The 22,786-nt window shown below is 45.6% G+C and overlaps 1 protein-coding gene across 6 annotated transcripts in view; it reads left to right on the top strand.

Moving 5' to 3' along the window:
• Positions 1-21,913, top strand: part of cadm4 (cell adhesion molecule 4) — a 172,919-nt gene extending 151,006 nt beyond the window's left edge. For 4 of the 6 annotated variants that reach the window (XM_030393214.1, XM_030393218.1, XM_030393212.1 and 1 more), the window contains exons 6-9: positions 6,515-6,687; positions 14,700-14,825; positions 18,502-18,630; positions 19,888-21,913. In XM_030393214.1, the coding sequence (XP_030249074.1) occupies positions 6,515-6,687; positions 14,700-14,825; positions 18,502-18,630; positions 19,888-19,997 (538 nt within the window). In that variant the 3' untranslated portion in view covers positions 19,998-21,913. Of the gene's footprint in view, positions 1-6,514; positions 6,688-14,699; positions 14,826-18,501; positions 18,631-19,640; positions 19,721-19,887 lie in introns of all 6 variants that reach the window. The other 2 variants (XM_030393215.1, XM_030393216.1) reach the window with 2 other exon arrangements.
• Positions 21,914-22,786: the final 873 nt, after the last annotated feature.

Raw genomic sequence — 22,786 nt, 5'->3', positions numbered from 1 at the left:
TGGCATTCACATAAATGCCAGCACCCCAGGGTTCCCAGCAGAACACCGCATTGTGATGAGATGATCAATGTTATTCACGTCACCTGTCAGTGGTTTTAATATTGTGGCTGATCGGTGTATGTGAAAGTATATTTGAGGTTATGCTGAAGAGGTGTAATGACTTAATAATGTTGTTTGAAAGACACTGAGTCATGCATCCTTTTCTTTCCCCACAAGATATGAAGCCGGCACATTTACTAGCTGGCACAAAAAAGCTGCTTGTGAAGCTTTTTCGGGGGTTGTCATCGCACTGTGTGCATGCATTTTTTTTCCTCATTCCGTAATGAATTCCTGACAAAATAATCAGAAAGTATAAAAGGTTCGCTTGAACAAAAGCGTTTGTGTTTGAAAAGCCGCAACGACTCTAGTCAAATCGGCTTAAGGACACACAGAGCGCGTTTGATTGACGACAGCATGCGGGAGGTTGCCAAGTTCGGCGACAACCCCCTGCAAACACGAAATTTCATGAAATGCAAAAAAGGGACGGTAAGCATACACATTAAAAGTGTTTTGGGAAATTGTTTTGAGCTGTGATGCGGATGACATTTAGGTCGTAACATCACCAAACACCTGGTAGCTGCGGGAGGCGGCGACAAACCTACAGGGCTCTACTTTAATTTAGGCAATCTTTTTGGAGGGTAAAATTGTTGCTGGCAAGATCAGTTCGCACATTTACTCAGAGCACCTTTTGTGAGTGTAAAGGTAATATCAGCTCGGATTCAGCAACCTGCAACGGTTGCAAGAGTCGGCGTCAAAGGTCCTAATCGCTGTAACCACAAGTCCCCCTCCACTTACAAAATGTGTTGTTCCTTTTGTTCCTACAGTCGAGTGTTTGAGCTTCACTGTGCAGAACGATATGTGCAGAGGGCTGTTTTCACATTCACTGCTCTGTGATCATTTAAAACCCAATGTTAAAGAGGCAGGACGATGAGCACGATCGCAAATAGTTTGCCAGCCAATCCCAGTCCAGTATTCAGCATACACAAATGTGATTTGGAAACCTGAATCTTCCAGTTCTTATAGATACAGCAATATTTCTTGGGGGAAATTAGTAGATGTCATTTTGAGGATTTAATAAAAAATCATATCAGAAGTAAATCAATATTCAAAGTAGAGTATTTTATTTTAAAGAACTGTTCTGCTTTCTTCTTCTTTTCTCCCTTTCCCTCAGTGTTATATATGTTTTTGTGCATGTAAATGATCTTGAAAGTTAAAAAGGCCAAAGTCCGCACCAACGGGAGGTCCTCTCTCCCACAGAAAACAATTATCCTTAAACGCCTCGTCAGTAGCCCCACCTTGAATTCCGGGACTTTGTGACATCACACCACGTCACCATGTCAAACATTTGCATAATGTGGATTTAGCACAGCTGCTCTGTTGTTGTAAGCGGTGCTGACTCAGGCATATGTGAGCTGACCAATCAGAGCAAACTGGGTGTTTAGGAGGAGGGGCCTCAAAGTGACAGGAGCTAAAACAGACCATGCTGCAGCAATGGACAGTGTGAGAAAACCGGTGTGTTTTTTGAGCAGTAAAGCTTGTAAACCTGTTCTAGTAGCAACCTAAAATACAATTATGAACCAGAAAATGAGAGTTTTTCTGTCTCCTTTTAAAAAATGATGTCTGGAGAGGATCTTTAAACAGATGAGGTTAAGAATCTGTTAACGTCTCTGTGGATTTTCTCAGAGCACGTATACTAATACTAATGTGAGGAAACTGCAGCAGATCAGACTGGATGATGGAACCGTTGATAGAATCTAGACACAGAGATGAGCACACAGAAACAGCAATGAGTTGGTAAGTCTGCCAACCAAAAGTGTTGATTCATGGGCTGCAGAGAAGAATCAGATAGATGATCAGTGACACAGACACATTTATTCCAGCCAGTCGCTGAGATAAAATGTCAGTAGTTACTTTTTTCTGCAAGGGCCATGTTCAAAGCTGCACCTTTCATAGATCTATGTTGTTGTTTCTCCAAAAATTGTGTTGTATCGCGTTCACATTACACGTTTATGACAGATGCGAGAAGGCAGCTGAGCCAGTGACCGTAGACCGAGCCTGTGTTTTAACATTTGTGTGAAGACCTGAAACCACTGTATATTTTTGAGAAAGGGTCTCTGGTGTCGCAAAATGTGTGAGCGTGACACCACTGGATATTTTTAAGGAATATCCAGCCATATTCGAGGTGACCTTAACAGGTTTAAAGCCAAACTATAATTTTTCCTGACCCTTACCGTGTGGTTTTGGTGCCCAAAACTAACCAGACAATAAGTACAACATTGTCGCAACATAAAATGGAAAATTTAATCTAAAGAAACGCAGTTGCAACATAAAGAAATGTTAAGTTTCAACATATCTGTGTTTTGCAGAAATGTTCATGCCAACATTCATCCTGCCGGTCGGGTTGTGCGTTCTTGTTTTTTTTTTTTTAAATAAATACTATCCATTCTGCAAAAAAAAAAAATCTTCTCCTTCTCAATAGCCATTGTGCAAACGTCCTTGAGCAAACCTCTACCTGCACCAGCGGAGCTTTTCACTGGCCGCAGCAGAAAACAGTGGTTTTCCTGGACGGCCACCAAATGTGTGAGAGGAAAGCAGGGCACCACTGAAAGGAGAACATGTGCGCTTTTATCAGCCCTCAATACAGGTTCCAAAAAAAAAAAGGGATAAAATGTGTAAGAGCTTCTCCCCTGAGTATCTTAAAATAGCCAGCTGCAAGACATCTTTCTTCTTTTTGTCTTTAAAATGTGTCGTTAAAATGAACATCACGCTGACCTCTTTCTACATAATTACAATGCCACATAATTCAGTTCTTTCTTTAAGTAATTACGCTCTGTAATTACCGCAAGATCTCCTGGTTCGTTTCTAGAAACTAGCCTTAGAAAGCAAACGGCAACATGGCGTCAACTCCTTTCTTGGAAAAGGGATCGGAAAAACAGACTTAAAATTTGACAAGGACCTCACGCTGTCCCCCGCTAATGATGCAGGCTCCCTTTGTGCCAATCAAACCCAAACGCATCATCGCTGAACTGTAATTGAAGTCAACCAGCAGTGTCTAATCACATGTAGAATGACAATATTAACACCGTCATCAAACCCATCAGGATATTTTTTTTTTTTAATCATGAGAGGATAGTGCCAAGGACGCATCGTGCATCCCAAGTTTGATAAAGAACAGAGGAGTTTTGCGTCTGTGATATCGCCTGACATTTAATATTTGCCAGACGGGCAACCTGATCCATATTTTATTGCATGAAGGATTCAGAACAAAAAGAGCTTCATACAGAGGTGCGGCGGTGACCATAGGAGTGTGAAAGTTATGAGAAATTTGAGATATTGAGCGTACATGTGGACATATCACAAACTTGAATGACTCTGTGTGTGAGTCCAGAGCTGCTAAACCCAATCAGCAGTCAACACTTTTAAGACTCGGCTTTGAAACAAAGCCTTTTTCTAGTGTGTTCGCAGCCCTTTGTGCACCCTCCAGAAGGGTATTGGGTCCTAAGCTCTTAAACCCTCCCCTAGATGGTCCGTCTGTCTGTGGGCATCAAGTCCACTAAAGCTCCCCAGTAAAGCTTCATGCAGCCAAAGTGTGAGCGCGTGTGTGTGTGTGTGTGTGTGTGATGACTTAAGTGAAATCCCACAGTGAGGACTGGCGGAGAAGCGTATTGGCTATAGCCCCACTAAAGCTTTGTAACGGCCGGTTGGGGACACTGTGAGATGTGTGTGTGTGTGTGTGTGTGTGTGTGTGTGTGTGTGTGTGTGTGTGTGTGTTTGTGTTTGCACGGTGCATGCAGGACTATGTGACAGTGAGAGATGGGACTCCGGGCCGCTCTGGACTCTGACCCTCATCTCACGCTGGACTGCGCACACACACACACACACACATTACAATCCCCCGGTCGTCCTCCCCCCTGCTCTCTGGCCCCGTTAACTGCCTGTTTAGTATTAATGACCAATTATATGCCGCTTCCTTTGGTGGAGGGGGTACACTCATTGTTTGTCCGTTATTAGGAGGAGAGTGCGAGGCGACGTTTTGTCATTTCACGTAATTGCCCGTTTGTGTTGTGCGCGAGCGTTTGAAGGAATTACTCTGTGGGAGCGCAGCTATAGCCGGAGATTTGTTTGTGGACGTTTAGCACGTGTAGGATACACGAGAAGTGTCTGTGTGTGTGTGTGTGTGTGTGCAAGACTGAGCAAAAAAAGAGGTTTAATTAGACGTCCTGAGGGATTAGAACCCAGATGAGTCAGGATTGTAATCTGGCCACGGTGGCAAGAGCCGTGACACTCAGCCAGACGCGCGCGCACACACACACACACACTTTTGTTCGCCAGGATGTCTCTGTAATCCTCGCACCTCCTGTCTGCTCTGCCTGCCCATCTTTCATGACCAATTCATTTTGTTTGCCTGCTCTTCTTCCTCTCCGTCTTCCCACTACCTGCCGTAACACGTTTTCTATCCCTATTACATCTTTTCCCCACCCTGCACATCTGACACCCTATTTCTCTCCCATCTGCACCCCTGTCCCCCCCCGCCACTGCCAAGCCTTTTCACACGATCGTCGCCCTCTGACCATCCATCTCCTCATTATTTGTCAGGATGCAGCCCTCTGTTGCCATTGGCTCGTTTCTCCGAGCCCCTTTTATACTTTCTTCTCGTGTCACCGTCCTCCCCCCCTCTGGGCTTCTTCACCCTCCTTCCTCACCTCGCTTTTTATAGCACCCGTCGGTGCCTGTGCTTTGATCCCTTGTCTCTTTTCACTCTCTCATTTGTGAAACCCTTTAGCGCTTCAGTTTTCACTAAATGTGCTTAAGGTGAGCAATCTGCTAGCGGTATTAGTTGGAAAGGTAGCTGTCGTGCGGTTATCTGTGCCGGGCGAGTAATCACTCTACAGCAAAAAGTAATAAGTTACATTGCTTCTTGTTACTCAGCCCGGGGCTCACAAAGTTGACTTTAAACAACTGAACAAACCCTCCGCACTGACATGTCCCATCTTTGTGTTTAACGGGTGTAGACACAGAAATCAGACGCTGTGGTTTCGCAGGCAGCCGGCCCACATTCACTGCCCAGCAGCAGCCAGCGTTGCTCAGGTGGCTGCAGGCAACACGGGCCCCCCTGCTCACTCCCCTCCAGTTCTGAACCGAGCCAGATGTTTCCTGTAACTGCATGTTTGTGGTGTACGTGATGCACATGTAAAAAAGACGAAACATGTCATTGGGACGACTGCGAAGTTGTTGGCAATCCTATTTCCGCTCTAACCGCTTCGCCCTGGGATCAGTCTCTCCAATGACCGCACAGAGAATGAAGCTGGTATCAACCCTGCATGAATCTGCGCCGATCAGACTGTGAACGAGCCGACTCACAGCAAAGGTCACAGTAACAAGGCATTGGTTAGACTTAATAGTATAATTAATATCCATTTCATTTTAAGCAATTGAAGGAAGCAAACACTTTAGTGTAAGACATGACTGAGTATTGCATTTCTTTCAAACGGTGGTGGTTGTAGAGGTTGTAGGAACAAAAAAAACAGCAGAAGTAATTAAATCTGCGATCTCGCTGTGTCCAAATGTCACACGTTAAAGGTTGAATATTGTGCTGTTGCAGTGTTTGGATATGTGTATACATGCACGTGGGAGAATATGTGAAGCTGACTCAGGGTCAATTTTTGCAAGTTGAAGTTTGGAACTTTGATTATGAATTAATCCAAGGATTTGTTTCTTTTGAATGATTAACTAGGCAGTTAGAAAATATTTTAAAAATCGCCCACTATTCCAAAGATGTTCATTTATAAAACAGTAAGTCCTCAACAGTTGAGCAGCAGGAACTAACACATGTTTGACGCCTTTCTTCTACAAACGGCTTTAACAATTAATTGATTAATTAAAAAGTTCATTTTCTGCCAACAACGAGTCCGACACATCCTCAGACCTCAATGACAGACATGGGGCGTTTGCCAATGAAAAAAGCAAGAGTTTCGTACGTATGTTGTGAAACAGTCGTGGGTAGGATTTAAGCACCAAAAGAACAACTCGGTTAGGTTTTGGAAAAGATCGGGCGTGAACTTTGTCTGTCACAGGGTACATGAACAGCGATCTACTGGGTGAAAATCTTGGAATTGATCACCTGACTTCCTCAGTGATCACTAGAAGTGGCCACCAGCGTGAACACTGATTGTTTAAAACCCTGTTAAACAAGTTTCAATGTTAATTTGTTTGTCATTCTATGACGCAACGAAATGCATTCACGCTACAGAACCGATTTTTAATGGTGCAGTGTGGAGAGTGAGTTAAGGAGTGTCGCCGACTGAGGACCAAAACTGCTTCATAGTCTGATGGTACCGCAGTGGATCATGATCTGCTGCACCTAATCCAAACTTCCCCAAACTGTTTCTGATACATGCTTTAGTGAGGGAGCTAGTGGCCGCTGCATTCCAGCAGTTTCAAACATCCCTCCTCTCCCGTTCTCCTTCCCCTTCAGGCCCAGGAACATTCAGTGGTCTAAGATTAACGACACCTTACCCGAGAGGGCAGAGATCTCCGGCCCCACCTTACAGATTTCCCGTCTCAGCCAGTCGTACAACGGGACGTACCTGTGCCAGGCCCAGAACAACTACGGACGCGCTGCTGATCATTACACCCTATTGGTGTACGGTGAGTAACCACGTCAATCAGTCGTGCGTCCCAGCTTTTCTTACAATTAAAGCGTTTGTTTGTGTTTCTCCATTGTTGTCACTTCCAGCTCCGAGTATCCCCGGCTATTGTCGACTGTTCTGAATAATTTTTATGTTCAATGGATCCTTTTGTTTGCTGCGTTTTCTTGTTTTTGTGCTTTGATAATGTTCTTTTTTTCTGAGAAATCTTTTCAAATGTATTGATCCTTTTATCTTTCCAGTGTCTTCGGATAGCGGCTATTCTGGCACCGGGTAACAGACCCATTAAATCCTGATGCCTGTCTCATCTGTCTTTCAGCTTTATTTGTTTTCCTGATTAGGTACACAGCAGGAAACCTCTGCTAAACCTCCTGTGCAATTGATTCAACAGAGGTATTGATTTCTCAGGAAGATGTAGGCTCCCCGTGCTCGGGTAGTAGTCACCAACATCATTATTCAGGCTATATCATGTAAAGAACCAATTCATCATGTCCCCTGCGACCCAGTCTTCTCTTCAAGGAATTCAGAGCAACGTACATCCTCAAGTGCAATAAATAAAGATCCGAGATGTTGTGACAACTAAATGGATCTCGCAACGCAAGCCGGCACGTAGGAGACAAAGATGACAGGAGTGAACACACACGCTGCAGTATTGGAGCATTAATAGGACGCCAAATCTTGCTGGAAACTCAGAATTTTACATGGTAACATTCGGAGGTAAACAAGAGTGGAACATCTGTTGCATTTAGAATTCAGGCGGATCCACTTGAGGGTGAGGGGCTTTTGTTGTCAAGTTTTTCCAAGATGTTGCACCTAGATTCACTGAAGGTTCGCTAAATTCATAATGAAGGTTGACCCAGATAAGCTGCGAGAGGACGACGGCGCCGCCGCCGCCGCCGCCTCGCGAAACATCACATGAGGATCTCGTGTGTCGCTCCGTGAAGTTATTTCTCAGAAAATGTGACAAATTGGCCGGCCTCTTTCGCTTCACTTATCTCTGAGTTTGAAGCGCACTTGAAAAACAAGGTTTTGATGTTAATGCCGTGTAATCCACACATGAAACAAGTGAGTAAACTTGCAGTCAGGGGGACGGAATCTGAACGGTGGGATTTTTTAATGGCACGGCAGCGGAGCCGAATCGCAAAGTAAGCTCGTCTTTGGAAGCTCCTACCGTTTCACGCCCGTTACATTCGGGGTTCGGCCTGATTACACGCGCGCCGCTGTCACTCAGCAGGGTTACCCTTTTGATCTACGCCTCCCCCTGCTGGATGCTCCCATCGATGCACCCGAGCACCTGATTTAGAGATCAGAAGCGGAGGGAGCGGATGGAGACATGATATCTTATGTAACATTTTGCTTTTTCGGTTGGCGCCCCCTCATCTATCCATCCAGCACACCAACACTCTCCTACCCTAATACGCACACACGCAATCAACAGCGGCAAGTTCTTGTATGAGCGTGTCTCGTATCAAACGGCACACAAAATGGCAGCTTTCCACAGGCATCAAGGGTGGCAACAGTGGCAAGATGAAAGGTGACATCCCCACCCACTTCCCTCCCTCTTTCTGTCTCCGTCGCTCTCTGTCGAGCTTTGATGTGCGTTGCCACCTCTGTAGAAAAATGTTCCGTCTCTCTCCCTCCTCCTCCTCAGCTTCCTCCCTCGCCATTTCTTAGCTGTCTTCTTCATTTGTTTATCCCTGTGCCATTTCTTCATCCCCCAGTTTCATCATTCATCTCCTTTTATTTCGCTCCGTGCTCGTCATTAATTTGATTTATCTCGCCTTTTTCTCTCTTATTGTATATATTAAAAAAAGCCAAGTTTAAAATAAGGAATACCGCCTCGACCAAAATCCACAAAAGAGCAGAAATCCACATAACCAAGCGTAAGCCGAGCATCAGCTCCTCTGCTCCGCACCACGGATTTCCAGCAATCAGCTTCTTAAATCCTGCTGTAGCCCCACATCAGTGATGGTTTGCTGTACTTCAAAAAAAGAAAATGTTCTCGCCCACTGGGCAGATTGTTTCAAACCTTATCTCAAAGAGCTCAGAGTTGTTGATTCAGCCATCATATTAATCTGTAGACGCCTGAAAGTCACTCTTGATTTTCCTGCGTGTCACAACTAATAATCTGGCGAACGCGGTGCTAATTCTCAAAAACATGCCAGATGATGCTCGTCGCATTCATGCGTGTCTTTTTAAATATTACTTAGCTGTAAAATGTGGCTTTGCATCGCTGCCAATGCGAATAAAACGCTGAAATGCAATACGGTGTTAGTCAGCTGCTGCGTTCTGTTGATTAAAGGCGAAGTTCAGCAGTCAATATTGAAAATAAATGTGATTCCGCTCTAAAATATGTTAAGATGACTCACAGCTCATAACACATACCCACATTGTGCTCTTCATTCCGGCACCCACGATGTTTAAGTAGGTGTCATTTTTGTTCTTTTTTTTTTTTTTCTTTAAATACTGCATCTCATTTTGTAACTAAGCTATTCAATTAAAAAAATGACTTTTTGGAGATATGAGAAGTGATTCTTCTACATCACTTTTTTCATCCTCTCCTCTCCCGTTTTCTTCCTCGACAACCTTCCTCTCGAACGCTCAGCCGGCTGTTCTCACCTCTTTTACACCTCCTGTCCACTTCCTCTCCCCCCTCTCCTCCCACATCCTTTCAACTGTTTTTCACCTTGCCACCGGTTTGCCCTTCGCTCCTGGTTCAGCTGCAGTTCAGTGTCGTTACTCGAAGAAGCCCGAGGTTTCCGCGAGCATGGCGAAGCGAGTGTAACCGAGCGAGGGAGTTTCTGGTAAGGAAAGGGAGGAGGTGACGGAGGGATGAAAAGGAAGGGAAAGAAGGACGATGGAGGTCGGAGGCAGGTTAACATTCAGTACCACAGCCTATCAGATAAACGGAATGTCAGTTTAGCTGGCTCCCGGCCTTCCCAGAGGGAATCCCAGGGTGCAACGGGGGAGGAAGGTGAAGCAGGCAGGGTAGCGCTCGAGGATGTGTGCTGTAAAAAAGGATGAGTCAGCAGAAAAGACACCATTTTATTGCAGGTGCAGAAAAACTACCAGCGCTCCCTCTCGTCTCTCGTCTCCCCGTTTCATGACATGCTTTCCTCTGTGAGAGTTATCTGCCATCAGGGTCTGTACACTCGGTACAAACTCAGGCAAAAGTGGCTGCCAATTTGTCACAGGTGCTTTAGGCGCTGCCACTTTATGAAGGCAGGCGAGCTTAATGCCGGCGAAGGAGAAGCGAGAGCGAAAGGTGGGGAACTCTCCGGGGAGCCCGCGCCGCAGCAGAGACGTGATGCACTGAAGCTGAGCTTTATTTGACTGGTCACACTTGTGTGTGTGTGTGTTTGTGTGTTCGTGTGTGCTTGTGTGCACGGCTCCGTGCGTGTGCTTTGATGTGTTTATGAATCAGAGAAAGAGGGTGAGATCGTTTTCATCTGCGTGTGTGTAAGTGCGCGCACCACTTTAATGCGATGAAATTAACTTTCTGCAAATTTCCAAAAGTCACTAATGATATAAATGTGAGGAACAGTTTCACAATGAATCACAGAGCGCACACACTCATGCAATTTCATACACATTACACACACACACACACAACCACACAGCATATATCAGCAGAATGTGGAGAGGATGTGGCCTCTGTTGGTTGTTTCATCTCCATGCCACCATTGTTAAGCAGAAATTGGATTTTTTTTATGTGTGGCTATATGCGAAAGGTGCACGTGTATGCGTGTGCGTGCGACTGGGAGGAGAATGTTGCAGATTGTCTGGTGAGGGCCCAGAGGGCTCCCTTATGTAATTGAACTGAGCTGCTGCACTCAGATGAATCGCCAAGCCAATAAAACCTATTAGAATTGAATTGCATGAGAGAGTGTGGGAGATGAGAGCGAGAGAGGGCTGGGTAAAGATGGGGAGATAAGAAGTGTTAGTTTGCATATACGTAACACACTTACATGCATGTGTATGGGAGTGTGCGCCGTGTGTGTGTGTGTATTCCTGCAAAAACAGAGCAGGAAGTGAGCGTGGAGAGGGATAGATAGGATTCATGGAAAGCAGAGGGGATTGATAAAAAGATGAAAGGATGGATAGTGAAACAGAGAAGAATGCTAGGTGACCAGGGATTAGACCGTGTCTCCTCGGCTGTTTGTAATGAGCCGTCAGGATAATTGGAGTGAAAAACACAAGAGCTCCATTTAATGAAGTGAGACGTTCAAAAAATACAGAATGAGAATAAAAGCAGCAAAAGGTTGAGGGGGGCTGAGTGGCAGACGGTGCCAGGCGAAGACAATGCAGGAGTCAATTTTGCTTGGGAAAAAAAACAACAAATTGTCGTCTGAAAAAGGCTGTATTCGAGACCACTTACCTACATCGAGCTGGATTTGAATGACTCTTCAGCCAATCAGCGTTGGCCCCTCTTGGACCCAGCAGTGACCAGTGTCCAGCGGTCGGTGCTGATCGGTGTTGATCGACAGCCGGAGCCGCCACTGCTCTGCGCGAGGCCCCCTTAGTAATCAGGGAGCGCCCAACATGAAAGAATAACGGGGCTCATCCAAAACGGCAGCGGCGGTGTCCTCAGGCGCACTCCTGCGAGTCTGAGATACGAGGAGCGACGTCATTATCGCAAGTGCCACCACATCCGTCCCTGGAAATAACATGGGCTCTGTGCCTGATTGGCAGCTGTACAGTGTTAATGAGTAACAATATGATGTGGCGAGTGGTGGAGGGGGGGGGATGCTATCGGCCAAGAGAACGACAGCTGTATGGCATTCTCCTTAATTAAGTTGAAGAGAGGCACTGAGGGAACGTAGTCACAGAGGAGTGAAACCGGAGAAGCAGCCGAATTAAGGAAAGTGGAGGAGGGAGGTGGGGTAAGGGGGGGGCGAGGACGTTCGGTGAAGACGAACAAGGATAAAGACGGGGGGGAGATGTTGTAAGGAAGATGAGAACATTTTTTTTAGAAAATAGTGGCAAAGAACTATTTTTAGGTCACGGCAAATTAATCAGCGTCCACTTAATTAGTGCAGCGACCCCGGCCATTAATCCTCAGGCTCAAGTGACAGCCGCGCGGCACACGAACACATTCATCCACGCGCGCTCGACACGTATAGGAACTCGGCGGCGGAACGCACACACTCGGATAATTTGTCGAGTAATCTCCCCTTCCCATTCGTTTCTCCCTCTCTCACTTTGCTTCAAAGGAAGGGAAGAAAAAAAAAAAATAGAAAAATCTGCGCGTCTCTTTGTCTTTGCCACAAAATACACTACGCATCGTGTGCATTTCTTTAGTGAGGGAGAAGAAAACCATGCTGGGCTCGAGAGAAGAAAGGGAAAAAATAGCAGGACGGGGGAGGTATAGTGCTGACATAAGAAGAGTGCAAAAAGAGATTGATGATCTCAGGGCCAGTGGGAGAACGGGAGAGAAGAGACAGAGGAATACTTACCAATAAATTACTCCTGAGCAGAAAGGGCAGTGTGTGTGTATGTGTGTGTGTGTGTGTGTGTGTGTGTGTGTATGCCCGCCGAATGTACATTTCTGTATGCCTTTGTAGGTGTGTTGTATATGTGTGCGCATGGCCAATTATCCAACATCTAAGTGTGTCTGAACATCTGGTTTGTGTGTGTGCCCAGGTATGTGTGTGTGCGTGTGTGTGTGTGTGCCCTCAGACTTCGACCACACAGACTACCTCGTGCGTTGCGGTCTAGCGCAGGTTGTTTGATGAAGTGGCGTGTTACTCACTCTCAAAGTGCTGATGTGCACAAACACACAGACACGCACATCCACTCTCACCCCTCCGTCTCCCTCTTTGTGTTTTTTCTTTTTTTTTCTTTTTTTTGTCAGCCATTATTTTTTTGTCTTTAACAGCAATATGAACTTGTCTCCTTCTACCTCTCCAACCCTCCATTGTGTCTCGGCTATTGATTCGGAGAACGTGTCAAGATCCAAGCTATTGTTCGGCATTGAATGAGACAGTCCCTGCATGGCACCGTTCCATTGGGAATGCATCTGTCACAGACAATGTCTCTGTCTGCCCTGCCATTGTGCCACAGAAAATGTGTCAGTGATAGAGAATGTGTGTTCCTATATATTCCAAATCAGCCTCGTAGATGAATGTCAATCTGCAAGGTGCGATTCTCTTCAGCCGCCGCTTTACAGCATGACTTTCCCCGTTGTAAATGTCTTCTTTAACACCATCAGCTGGCGTAGAGACTTGCCCGAGAACAGCATTTGTCTTTGTCTTAATGGCAAGGGGTCGAGATTGATTCCATTTCACACACGGGTTTAGTCAATTAAAAAAAAAATAATAATAATAATTAGTAACATTGGTCTTTGGTATCGAAATGGCATCGGCCTCAATCACTGTGTTTTAAAAACTTTTCCCACTAGTTCTTTCTACCAAATCGCCAGAATAGATGTTAGCTACGTACGTTTCTGCAAAACCACAGATAAGTGAAAACTTTTCTATATGGTGGGGATGAAGGTTCTCAGTCATCCAGGTCAATTTTTCACTGGATACGTGTCCGCTGCGTTCTGTCTCCACCATGCCAGTGGAGCTGATAGGTTTCACTTTAGTCTATGTGTTAATTTCCACCGGGTATCTGCTCCGTCCCAGCTCCGACAGTCCAGAGCCCTCTGGAGCAGATATGCAGGACTTCTATTTTCGGGGTAAGGCTCACCTAGCCTTAGAAACCCACATGAAGACAGGTTTGACCAACGACTCTGAATCTCAGAACTCACATGTGTCCTTAACGACTCTGTAAGGACACTCCCACGCAGAGTTTAAAAGCCTGCCAACTCCTCTCCAGTTAGTTAGAACTGAAGAAGCTTCTTGGATGGGAGGTGAGACGTCTTCAAGAAACTTAAACACGTCGAGTTGCCTACGATACAGCTAGATTTTCTTTATGGTGCAACTTTACATTCAGTTAGGTCGAATTTTCTTTTACTCTCTCGTCACAACGCTGTGATTTACTCATGCAAAACACCTGGTCAGGAAAGACATCAAGGTTCGACTTAAAACACCTGTCTCGTTCGCCACGATCATGGATGGAGATGGTCCAGCTTCCGGTGACAAATAGCCAGTTTGGTCGCCACAAAAACAGCTGGAAATTCTCCCCAGGTGTCCTCGAATGTATCCAGCGGCGTGACTCGAACTGCTGTCGGCCGCTCGGCAACCTTGTTGGCTTGTAAAAACAAGAGGCAGCAAAGGTTCACACAGTCTTTACTCAAGTAGAAGTAAGAAAGTACGGGCTCTGAAATGGACTCAAAGTTTAAAAGTGAGTGAGAGCCAACTACTTCAAACGGTTCACTTAAATAAGGCATGGGTGGGGAATGTCTTGCTTCTCAGAATCTGCTCCGGCGTTGTCGGCGATGTTGCCTACACGCCTTCTGCTCCCTCTCTGTCTGTTTTTTATTCTTCGTCTCGCTACGTCTTCCGTGTGTGATATGCACTGATTTCTCCCCTTTTCAAACTAAAGCAACGATCCTGTTGTGAAACTATACGGAGTAGAAAGTACAGATATGCGTGTTGAAATGTAGGGAGGTAGGTGTAATACATTATAAATACTCAAGTAAAGTACGACTTTAGTAGAAGAAGTGTAAGTATTTGTACTCTTTTTTTCTCTCCCTGCTCTTGTTGTAACGCTCAATGAAAGGTGGCTCATAACATATAATGTGAACATGACATAACACCTGTGCTATAGATGTCGACCGTGGACGTATCTGTGGTTTTGCAGAAACAGTAATAGCTATCGCAACCTGGCGGCTGGGCTGGTCATTTTCCATATTTTCTCAAAACTCATTGGAGGAGCTGAGCTGCCTCTGCCACCACCATCCAGTGGCAGAGGCGGAGCAGCCAAGGAGCTCCATTTAATATTCAGCAGTAAAGCATGTGTTGTGTTTTATAGGCAGTAGTAACCCTGCGAATGTCACTGCATGTTGTAGGTAATAGCGTTTGTGTATGTGTGTGTGTGTGTGTCATCCCATCCCATGTCTGTCTGTAGATAATGTGTCACCCCCTACTACTTCTACCACTGCGGTCCCTCCCACTCCTACCACCACCCAACAAATCACCTCCCATTCCACCACCCCAACCCTCCCAACACCCAGCTTCGCCCCGGACCCAGAAGGTAACACACACACACGCCTTATTATTCTGCCTCTGCTACCCTCCATCTCTCTGCTCGTCCTTCCCTGCTCTCCTTTAGTGTCTTTCACTCCCCTGCTCATTTGATGACTCTCAGGTGGCCCACAGCAACACACACACACACACACACACACACACACACACACACTCTCTCTCTCTTTTTATGCTGCAACCTTCCTTTGCCCTGCATCTACATGCCACGTCCGTGCCTGCAAAAGCTTGGATGATGCACCGTGCGCAATCGCCCACACTTCCCTTTCTTATCACTGGCTGTTTGATGCTCCACACACACACACACACACACACACACATTGCCCAGTCAGCAAACGTGTGAGCGTGTGTGTGAGTGCGCATGGTCTGGGCTGGGTCTCTCGGTGCTCGGTGGGTACTGTTGATGAATGGGCGTTAAGAGTTTTAAGGAACTGGCAACACATCCAGCCTTTAGCTGACTGACGCCGGCCCCTGGAGGGACGGGGAGATGCTACACAGACATTTTTTATTTTTTTTATCTGCATAGGCACACGCTCTCTCACACACACACACACGCAAACACACATACACACAGATAGAGTGATAGAGAAGATCAGGGATCCAGGTGGTTGTCTAATCGTATTCTCCCCGATGAATGTTTCACAGCAGGAGAAAGAAAGACTGCCTGGCACTACTGCTACCCTGAGTGTGTGTGCGTGTGTGTGAGAAGCGACACACTCTTCCACTAGTCCCCCTCTCTTTTTATCTCCAGCATCTATTTGCCTCATACAACCACAAACACATGCTCACCGGCGCACTCCTCTCCTTTCTTTACATACCTTCGGCTGCTCTCTGCCTCCCCTCCTCTTTAACTTAAAAAGAGGAGAGATGAATCGAAGGGAGCAGGAGCATCTTTCTTGGCGGGTAAAGGGTGTTCACCTGCTGGGAGTGTGTCATAAAGAGTCATCGTGGAAAAGGCCGCGGCTCCTGACGCTTTAGCGAGCGTTTAGTCGATGTTGATGTATCTTCTGAGGGGCTCTCCGGAGCAACAACGCACTTTTTTTTTAACGCCGGCAGTCGTTTCGCTGTGGCGCTTTGGGCTGCCGTGGTTAAAGAGCGGAGGGGTGGTGCGAGGTCAAGGTTTGGCACTTGAGTCCTTTGCTTTTTCATCCCCCGTGAAATATGTGCTTGCTCACTGAAAGCCACATGTCCTGCCATGCCTGAAGACGCACTGGCGACTCATTTTATCACACACACATGTCGGCAGGAGGCATGTGACGCTCAGTGAGGCACAAAAATACACCATCTTCTCTTCAGGCTGTCAATCTCCGCTCCTCTCCCTCTTCCTTCAACCCCTCCATCACTCTCTCTTCCCCTCCTGATCTCTATGTGTTCGCACTTTATTAATGATTCATGTTTTAATTCCGCTCTGTCAAGGTCCAAGGGCTGCATCAATAACTCCGCGTCCTTGCCTGCTATTGGCCTCACGGGCTCTCACACTATACAACCCCCCACCCCACATCAAAAAACACCCTTTTGTTATCGTCAGCAACTCAGACGCTGTCTCATCATTAGAACCAGACTCAAAGAGCTGTTTTTCGCAGCAAGAATTACCTTAAATCGTACTTTACCAATAATTTATTTCCTCTTTTCTCTAGGTCCCTGCTCTCCCTAGACTATACTGTCAGTCAGTATTTACTGTTTAAACGCAGACACATGCTTGGTCTGAAGTTTGCTCCAACGCTTTATTAATTTATCAGGGATAGACTCGCGCATGGCCTGGATGATTTAGCGTAATTAATGCAGGATGTGTCAGGACTTCCTGTTGCTCACCATAAACAAATTACAAGGGTAATGTGATTAGTTCGCGCCTAATTGATCATCAGTTAAGGAATGTTAATTCACAGGTAAACCTCAGATATTCGTACACATCAAGTTGGCTGGAGTTTATGTATATTTGTATGTATTATGTATATGTTTGATATGTAGGCTAAATCTTATGACCAGATTGATTTAAACAAAATATATGAGAGACGTAATGTAGGTGCTCACTACAGACAAAACTCATGACATCATGACAGTGTTATGTCTCGAAAACATGTATGCTGAAGTAAACATGTAACGCGGTGATCCTGCCCTCTCACTGAAGTTACAGTGCAGAAGCAAGTGATAGAGACACCATTTTTTTTTTTACAAAAAACATTTTACAAAACACTGTACCATCAAAATGATTTTGAAGCTGTTACTTAATGGTAAAAATGGAACGTAATGTTGCTTTATCTGGTGATAATTTAAGTTTTCGGACGTCAGTATTTGTTAACGGTGAGCAACGGGAATTCGTGACGCATCCCGCACCAGTTCCTGCACTATATCATCTTGTGTCATGCATTAATTGATCATTAAGTATATGTTTTGTGTGTTCCTTATAAAGTGTGACCATGTTTGCTTTACGATCTTGTGGCTGCAACTAACCGTTAACCCTTTTGATAATGATTTTGCCTAATTGATTAATTGTTTAAATCTGAAAGAAATTTGACAAAATTGCCATCACAACTTACTAGAGCTTACATGTGATGTGCTCAGGTTGGTTGTTTTGTCTGACCAACAGTCATAATATTTACATTATTCCCTTTAAAGCTGCTACAAGGAACTTTAAGTTTTGTCCATCGGACTATCGATCAGCGTCTTTCCTCAGGCTGTGAGGCTCCTCAATCCATCCTCAGCGACCTGAGAAAAACTAATAGATACAGTAACAGCCACTTATGGCCGAGGTTTACTCATATTTGTCATATGAAGGCATCAGAACTAAATTGAGAACAGTTTTATAACCAGTTAAAGTTCCTTGTAGTACATTTAAAGTGATATAAAACAGTAAATCCTCACATTTGAGAAGCTGAAACTACTGAATACTTTCTGGCTTGATTAATGACCCCAAACAATTAATCAATTACAGCGTTTTTTTCTGTCAGCAGAATAAGTGCTTACTCGACTAATCATTTCAACACTAACCTTCAACTCCTTTCCCTCCTTCCTCTGTTTTAGTGCTTTACTCTAAAGTGGTGTAAAGTTGATAGAAGGTGAGACCGACATGAATAATTCCTTCACAGTACCGCAATTTTCTCCCGACGAAATGTCACAGAATTTAACTTGAACTTTTTCCTTTACTTATCTATTTATCTCTCTTCACTCGTCTCGTGGTGAAGTGTTTGATTTCATTTCCCAGGGCTGCGCGACTCAGGGGGGTGTAAACACACTCGCCGATTCCCCCTCATTCAAAATGCATTGTGGTCTTGACAGGTGCTTTGGCTGAAGTGGGTTTTTAGGAGTCTGACACACTTATTTCTTTATTCACTCTCCTCATTTCTCCACCTTTTTTCTCTCACCCGTTCTGACTGTCGGGCTGATGAAAGGTGATAATGGGAGTTGGGGGGGGGGGGAGGGAGGGAGGATATCGACTCCTTCTTTTCCTCCAGTCTCACTCCCTGTGCTCTCCCCCAGCGTTGTTGTTTTAATGCGCTCTCTTTCTCTCACTTTGATATCATTTTTTCCCCTCCGACATCTCTCCTGCTTTCACTCTTGATCCATCTCTTTCTTTGCCTGCACTTCCTCTCTTCATATTTCCCTTTATGTACCTCACACTCCCGCCCACACGCCCCCATTCATCTCTTTTTATTCTCCTTTTTCCCCAGACCCCGGCGCAGTGGTAGAGACTCACAGTGCAGTACCGTACGCAGTGATAGGTGGAGTTCTGGCACTGCTGGTTTTCACCGTCATCTGCGTCCTCATTGTCACCATCTGGTGCTCCGTCCGACAGAAAGGTAACACACACACACACACACATGCATGCACACACGCCAAGTAACACAAAAAAAGTTTCTTTCACGAGCTAAGGGGGACACATTTTTGGCAGTCGGAGTGTTTTATCACATTTGTCGCAGGCGCGGTTTCTCGTTTCTACACTTTTTCTCGCAAAACACGCCGGGAGAAAATCATTACGGGCCAGTTTACAACCACATTCTTTGAAAATAATCTTTTTTAACTGAGGTGTAAACTTGTCAGCGCAGAGCAGACAGGATGGGGATGCTGCTCTCCGGGCGGGCGCTGTCCATGATGGACGACCTTGGCCAGGGTAGCGGGAGAGACGGGGGGCGGGGTGGGAAGTGAAGGTGTGGTCCCCATGTTTTATGACTATATGTTAGTGTATCAAGGCTCATCTATTAAAAGCAGCCTCCCCGCGTTCCTTATCTTTTTAAGTGCCCCCGCGTTGGCAGCCTTCGACCGTGTGCCACAGCTGCCAAGAAATTATCCGGGAAGAGCGTAGCAGGCCATTACTCTACCCTATGGCTAGACAAGCTGTCAGTCAACACTCCGTATGGCTTGACCGCCAATCAGCGGAGAGACAGGACCATTACGACCAAACTATGTTGAGACAGGGCCATTAGGGCTTTGTCTTCGGCCCGCCGTGACTGTCAGCATGCCAGTCAGCCTCTGCGGCGAGGAGAATGAGGGTGTCACTCACCCCTGGAGTGGAGGGGACGCTCGAGCAGGAAGATGACTTGAGCGGTTCTTGCTCTCCGTAACCTGTACTTGCACCGCATCATTAATCACACGGGCCGGAGGGGTGTTAAAATGTGTTTAATGGGGTTTCTGAGTGACGTAAACGTGCCATTGTTCTCTTGCGCCTAACCTTCCCTCCACCCTTTTCTGCCAATCTCTCCTCCCTCCCCATCTTTTATTCTCTGTTATCTTCTCCTCCTACCCCCCGTCCTCTTCTGCCTCTTCACACATCCAACCCCCCCCCTACTTTTTTAAAATGTCTGCCCGGTAGGCTCGTACCGTACCCGAGAGCCTATTCTTGCTTGGTATTGACCCTAACAATCAGTTAACTAATGAATTAATCAGTCACAGGTATGATGCTCAATAATATTAGGCCTGAGTGGTTTGATAATGCTGCATGGCGCCGCAGTGATCATGACGCTTTGCCACCTAACCTTCCCCCTCCAATCTCCCTTTTCGTCTCTCTCTCTCTCTCTCTCTCTCTGTATCTGTCTCTCCCTGTATATCTTGTCATCCAGGTTCCTATCTTACCCATGAGGCCAGTGGGTTGGATGAACATGGCGAGGTGCAGGAGGCCTTCCTCAACGGGAACGACGCCAGCCAGGGCAAGAAGGAGTACCTACTGTAGCCCTTCTCCTTCCCCATCCCCTTCTCTTCTGACCTCATCCCTCAGTCCCCTCCTCTCCTCCTCCCCCACCTTATATACAGTACACACACACACACACACACACACACCTCTATACAATGCGCCATAACAGGCGGCCTTCTGAAAACAACTGTATACAGATACTGCACACAGCCAAATCCATCCCACTCCATTCCACTCCATATCCTTCACAAACTTACTCGCACACCCGGAGACGGACCGAGAAAAAGAGAGCCTATAGACCCACCAGCCATTAACGACTGTGCCATATATTATAAGTCGGAGAAAATTGGGGGGGGGGGGGGGGGGGGGGGGGGGTAGCGAGAGAAGGGTGTAGGAGATGCTGAGGTGAATGTAGACAAAAACAAAATGATGCCATAATTATTTTGATCGAGAAGGAAGCGGGGAGCACAAAGAAAAGCAGGCACTCTGCCCGTGCAGCCGCCAAAGTGGAAGGGGAATTAGAGGCAGATGATTGCTATAATTCCATGCCTGGAGAAAACCATCTATTTCACGAAGCTCAATCTTTAACCGGCGGAGACAGTAGGAGCAGCGTGTGAGGTGCCAGGGAGGGAGGTGTGGGGATGAGGAGCTGAGGAGCTGGAGGGGGGTTGATAGTTCACCGGGAGCTATCGAGCGCTAGGTGCTAGAAAATTGAATTTTTTTAAAAATTGCCAAAGCATCTCGCCCACTGTGCGCAAGTCATACGTAATTCGCTGGAGTGCGTAAACCCACAGTCCAGCGAAGTATCCCCCCACTTTATCAACAAGCTAACTGTCCTGTTTTTGCTCTCCCTGATGGCTGGCCTGCTATTTTTGCTTTCCTCCCGCTGCAACAGCGAGGGAAAGGTCGTGTTTTTTTGTTTTTTTCCGGTTCCTCTCCATCTCCTCCTGCCTCTTCATTCACCTGTTCCCATCATCTCCCCCCTCACCCTCATATCTCTCCTTCTCTCCGTCTGCCCTACCACCACCACCACCACCACCAACCCACCCCCAGCCCTCTATCGCTCCTCCTTTGTTGGCTCCTAATAATGAAAGGATTAGTGTTGGGCTGCGTTCCCGACAAAGAAGAAATGAATATGACTTGCTAAGGCATTAAAGAAAAGCTTAATTATTTTAGAATGTCATTAAGAGGATGAAAAGGTTTCAAAGTCTTAATAAGAAGGGCAAGGGGAGTGATAGCGGAAGGACTGAATGAGAAAAATATAAATGGATGGATATTTTTTTTTTCCCTGAATGCTACCACACATATGCAGATACATGCACACATTCATACGTACAGTTGACAGAACAAGTATACATATCGCTGAATTCCTTATTTGTATAAAAAAAAAGAAAAAAAGAACAGCAACATAAATTAAACTTTTAAGAGATAAGAAAAACAGTTTACTATTGAAACGCATTATGAAGCAACTATACTAACACAGAATATTAGCCTATAGAGGCGCAACGCCGAACAAACTACTGTCCAGTGATCTTTAAAGAAAATAAAGAAAAGTATAAAAAAAATAAAAATCATTTGTCTTTATGAGAAAACCAGAGGTCTTATTGATTTTTTATTAATTATTGTTATTATTTGAACCATTATGATTGTTGTTAATGTTATTATTATTGCCGTTGTTATTATTATAATTGTAAATGTTAAAGAAAATGTACACTTCCCATGGTTTGTTTTTGGTTCCACTGTAGAGAAATTGCTGTCTTTTTTCACTCTTACCTTTCCTCTCTTTCCCAGTCTTTCTCTCTCTCTTCGTCTCCTGTGCCTAGTCGTCTCTTCTCCTGTCTTTCACTACCTGTTTATTTTAGAGTCCATGTGTCATTGTTGATATATAGCTAACTATTTCTTTATAGGGGAAAAGATACAAAGCACGACAAAATAAAAAAAGAATCCAAAAATAACCCTCTGGGATCTGACTGTTTTTTCCTGATGTGTTTACTGTGTAATGAGCAGGTGCTGTTTTTGAAATCCTGTGAAAGGAGAAACAGGAGATGGAGCATGTGATTAGATCAATGGGGAATAGTGGAGTTATAGGTGGAAAAGATGGGGATGAAGGCGATGGAGCCATTTCTACTGGCAGCTCATTCAGAATAAATAGAATAAACAAAACAGACGGTTCTGTGGCGCCGCTAATGAATCATGCGAACAGATAGCGGAATAGAAAGGCTGACAGGAGGGTTGAGTCAGATGCACACAGAAAAATATGACTCTGCCATTAACTTCTACACAATCAATACCCGATTCTGTCGAGGAGCACTCAACATGTCCATCTGTGCGTGGGGCTAGATTTGAAAGCCGCCGGAGGTCGCCGGGTGATAGATCGATGTGTTTCTCTCCCATCGATGGCAAGGCTCCACGGTCGCCTGTCATAAAGACAGATTGTCAAACGGCAATCAAAGTAATGGACTTGCCATGCGCTACCAGCGCGAGTTGACACTCCGGCCAACAAACAATTCACACACGCATACGTACACGAGTCGACGCCAGACACATCTTCGGTTTATGATGAAGCAAAGGAAGGTGAGGTAGCTCCTGCTATCAGACCCGACGTGGTCGATGGGCAATAAAACTGAGAATATTGTCCTTTTTATATGTCTTCCGACCAGAAGTCTGTGTCCTTCAAACAAAGGTTGTGTTCCTGTGGGTTTAACAGCAGTCTGATCGCTGTTTGCCGATCGTTTGACACTATTTCTGCTTCTCCGAACTGGAAAAAAAAACTCAACACAAAGCGAACTTTTTCTGTTTGAGTTCAATATTTTATGTTCTCCTAAAAA

This window comes from Sparus aurata, chromosome 17, assembly GCF_900880675.1.
Source record: "Sparus aurata chromosome 17, fSpaAur1.1, whole genome shotgun sequence".
Taxonomy (NCBI): domain Eukaryota; kingdom Metazoa; phylum Chordata; class Actinopteri; order Spariformes; family Sparidae; genus Sparus; species Sparus aurata.
The sequence above is the reverse complement of the archived record's forward strand: the minus strand, read 5'-3'. Positions and strand labels throughout refer to the sequence as shown.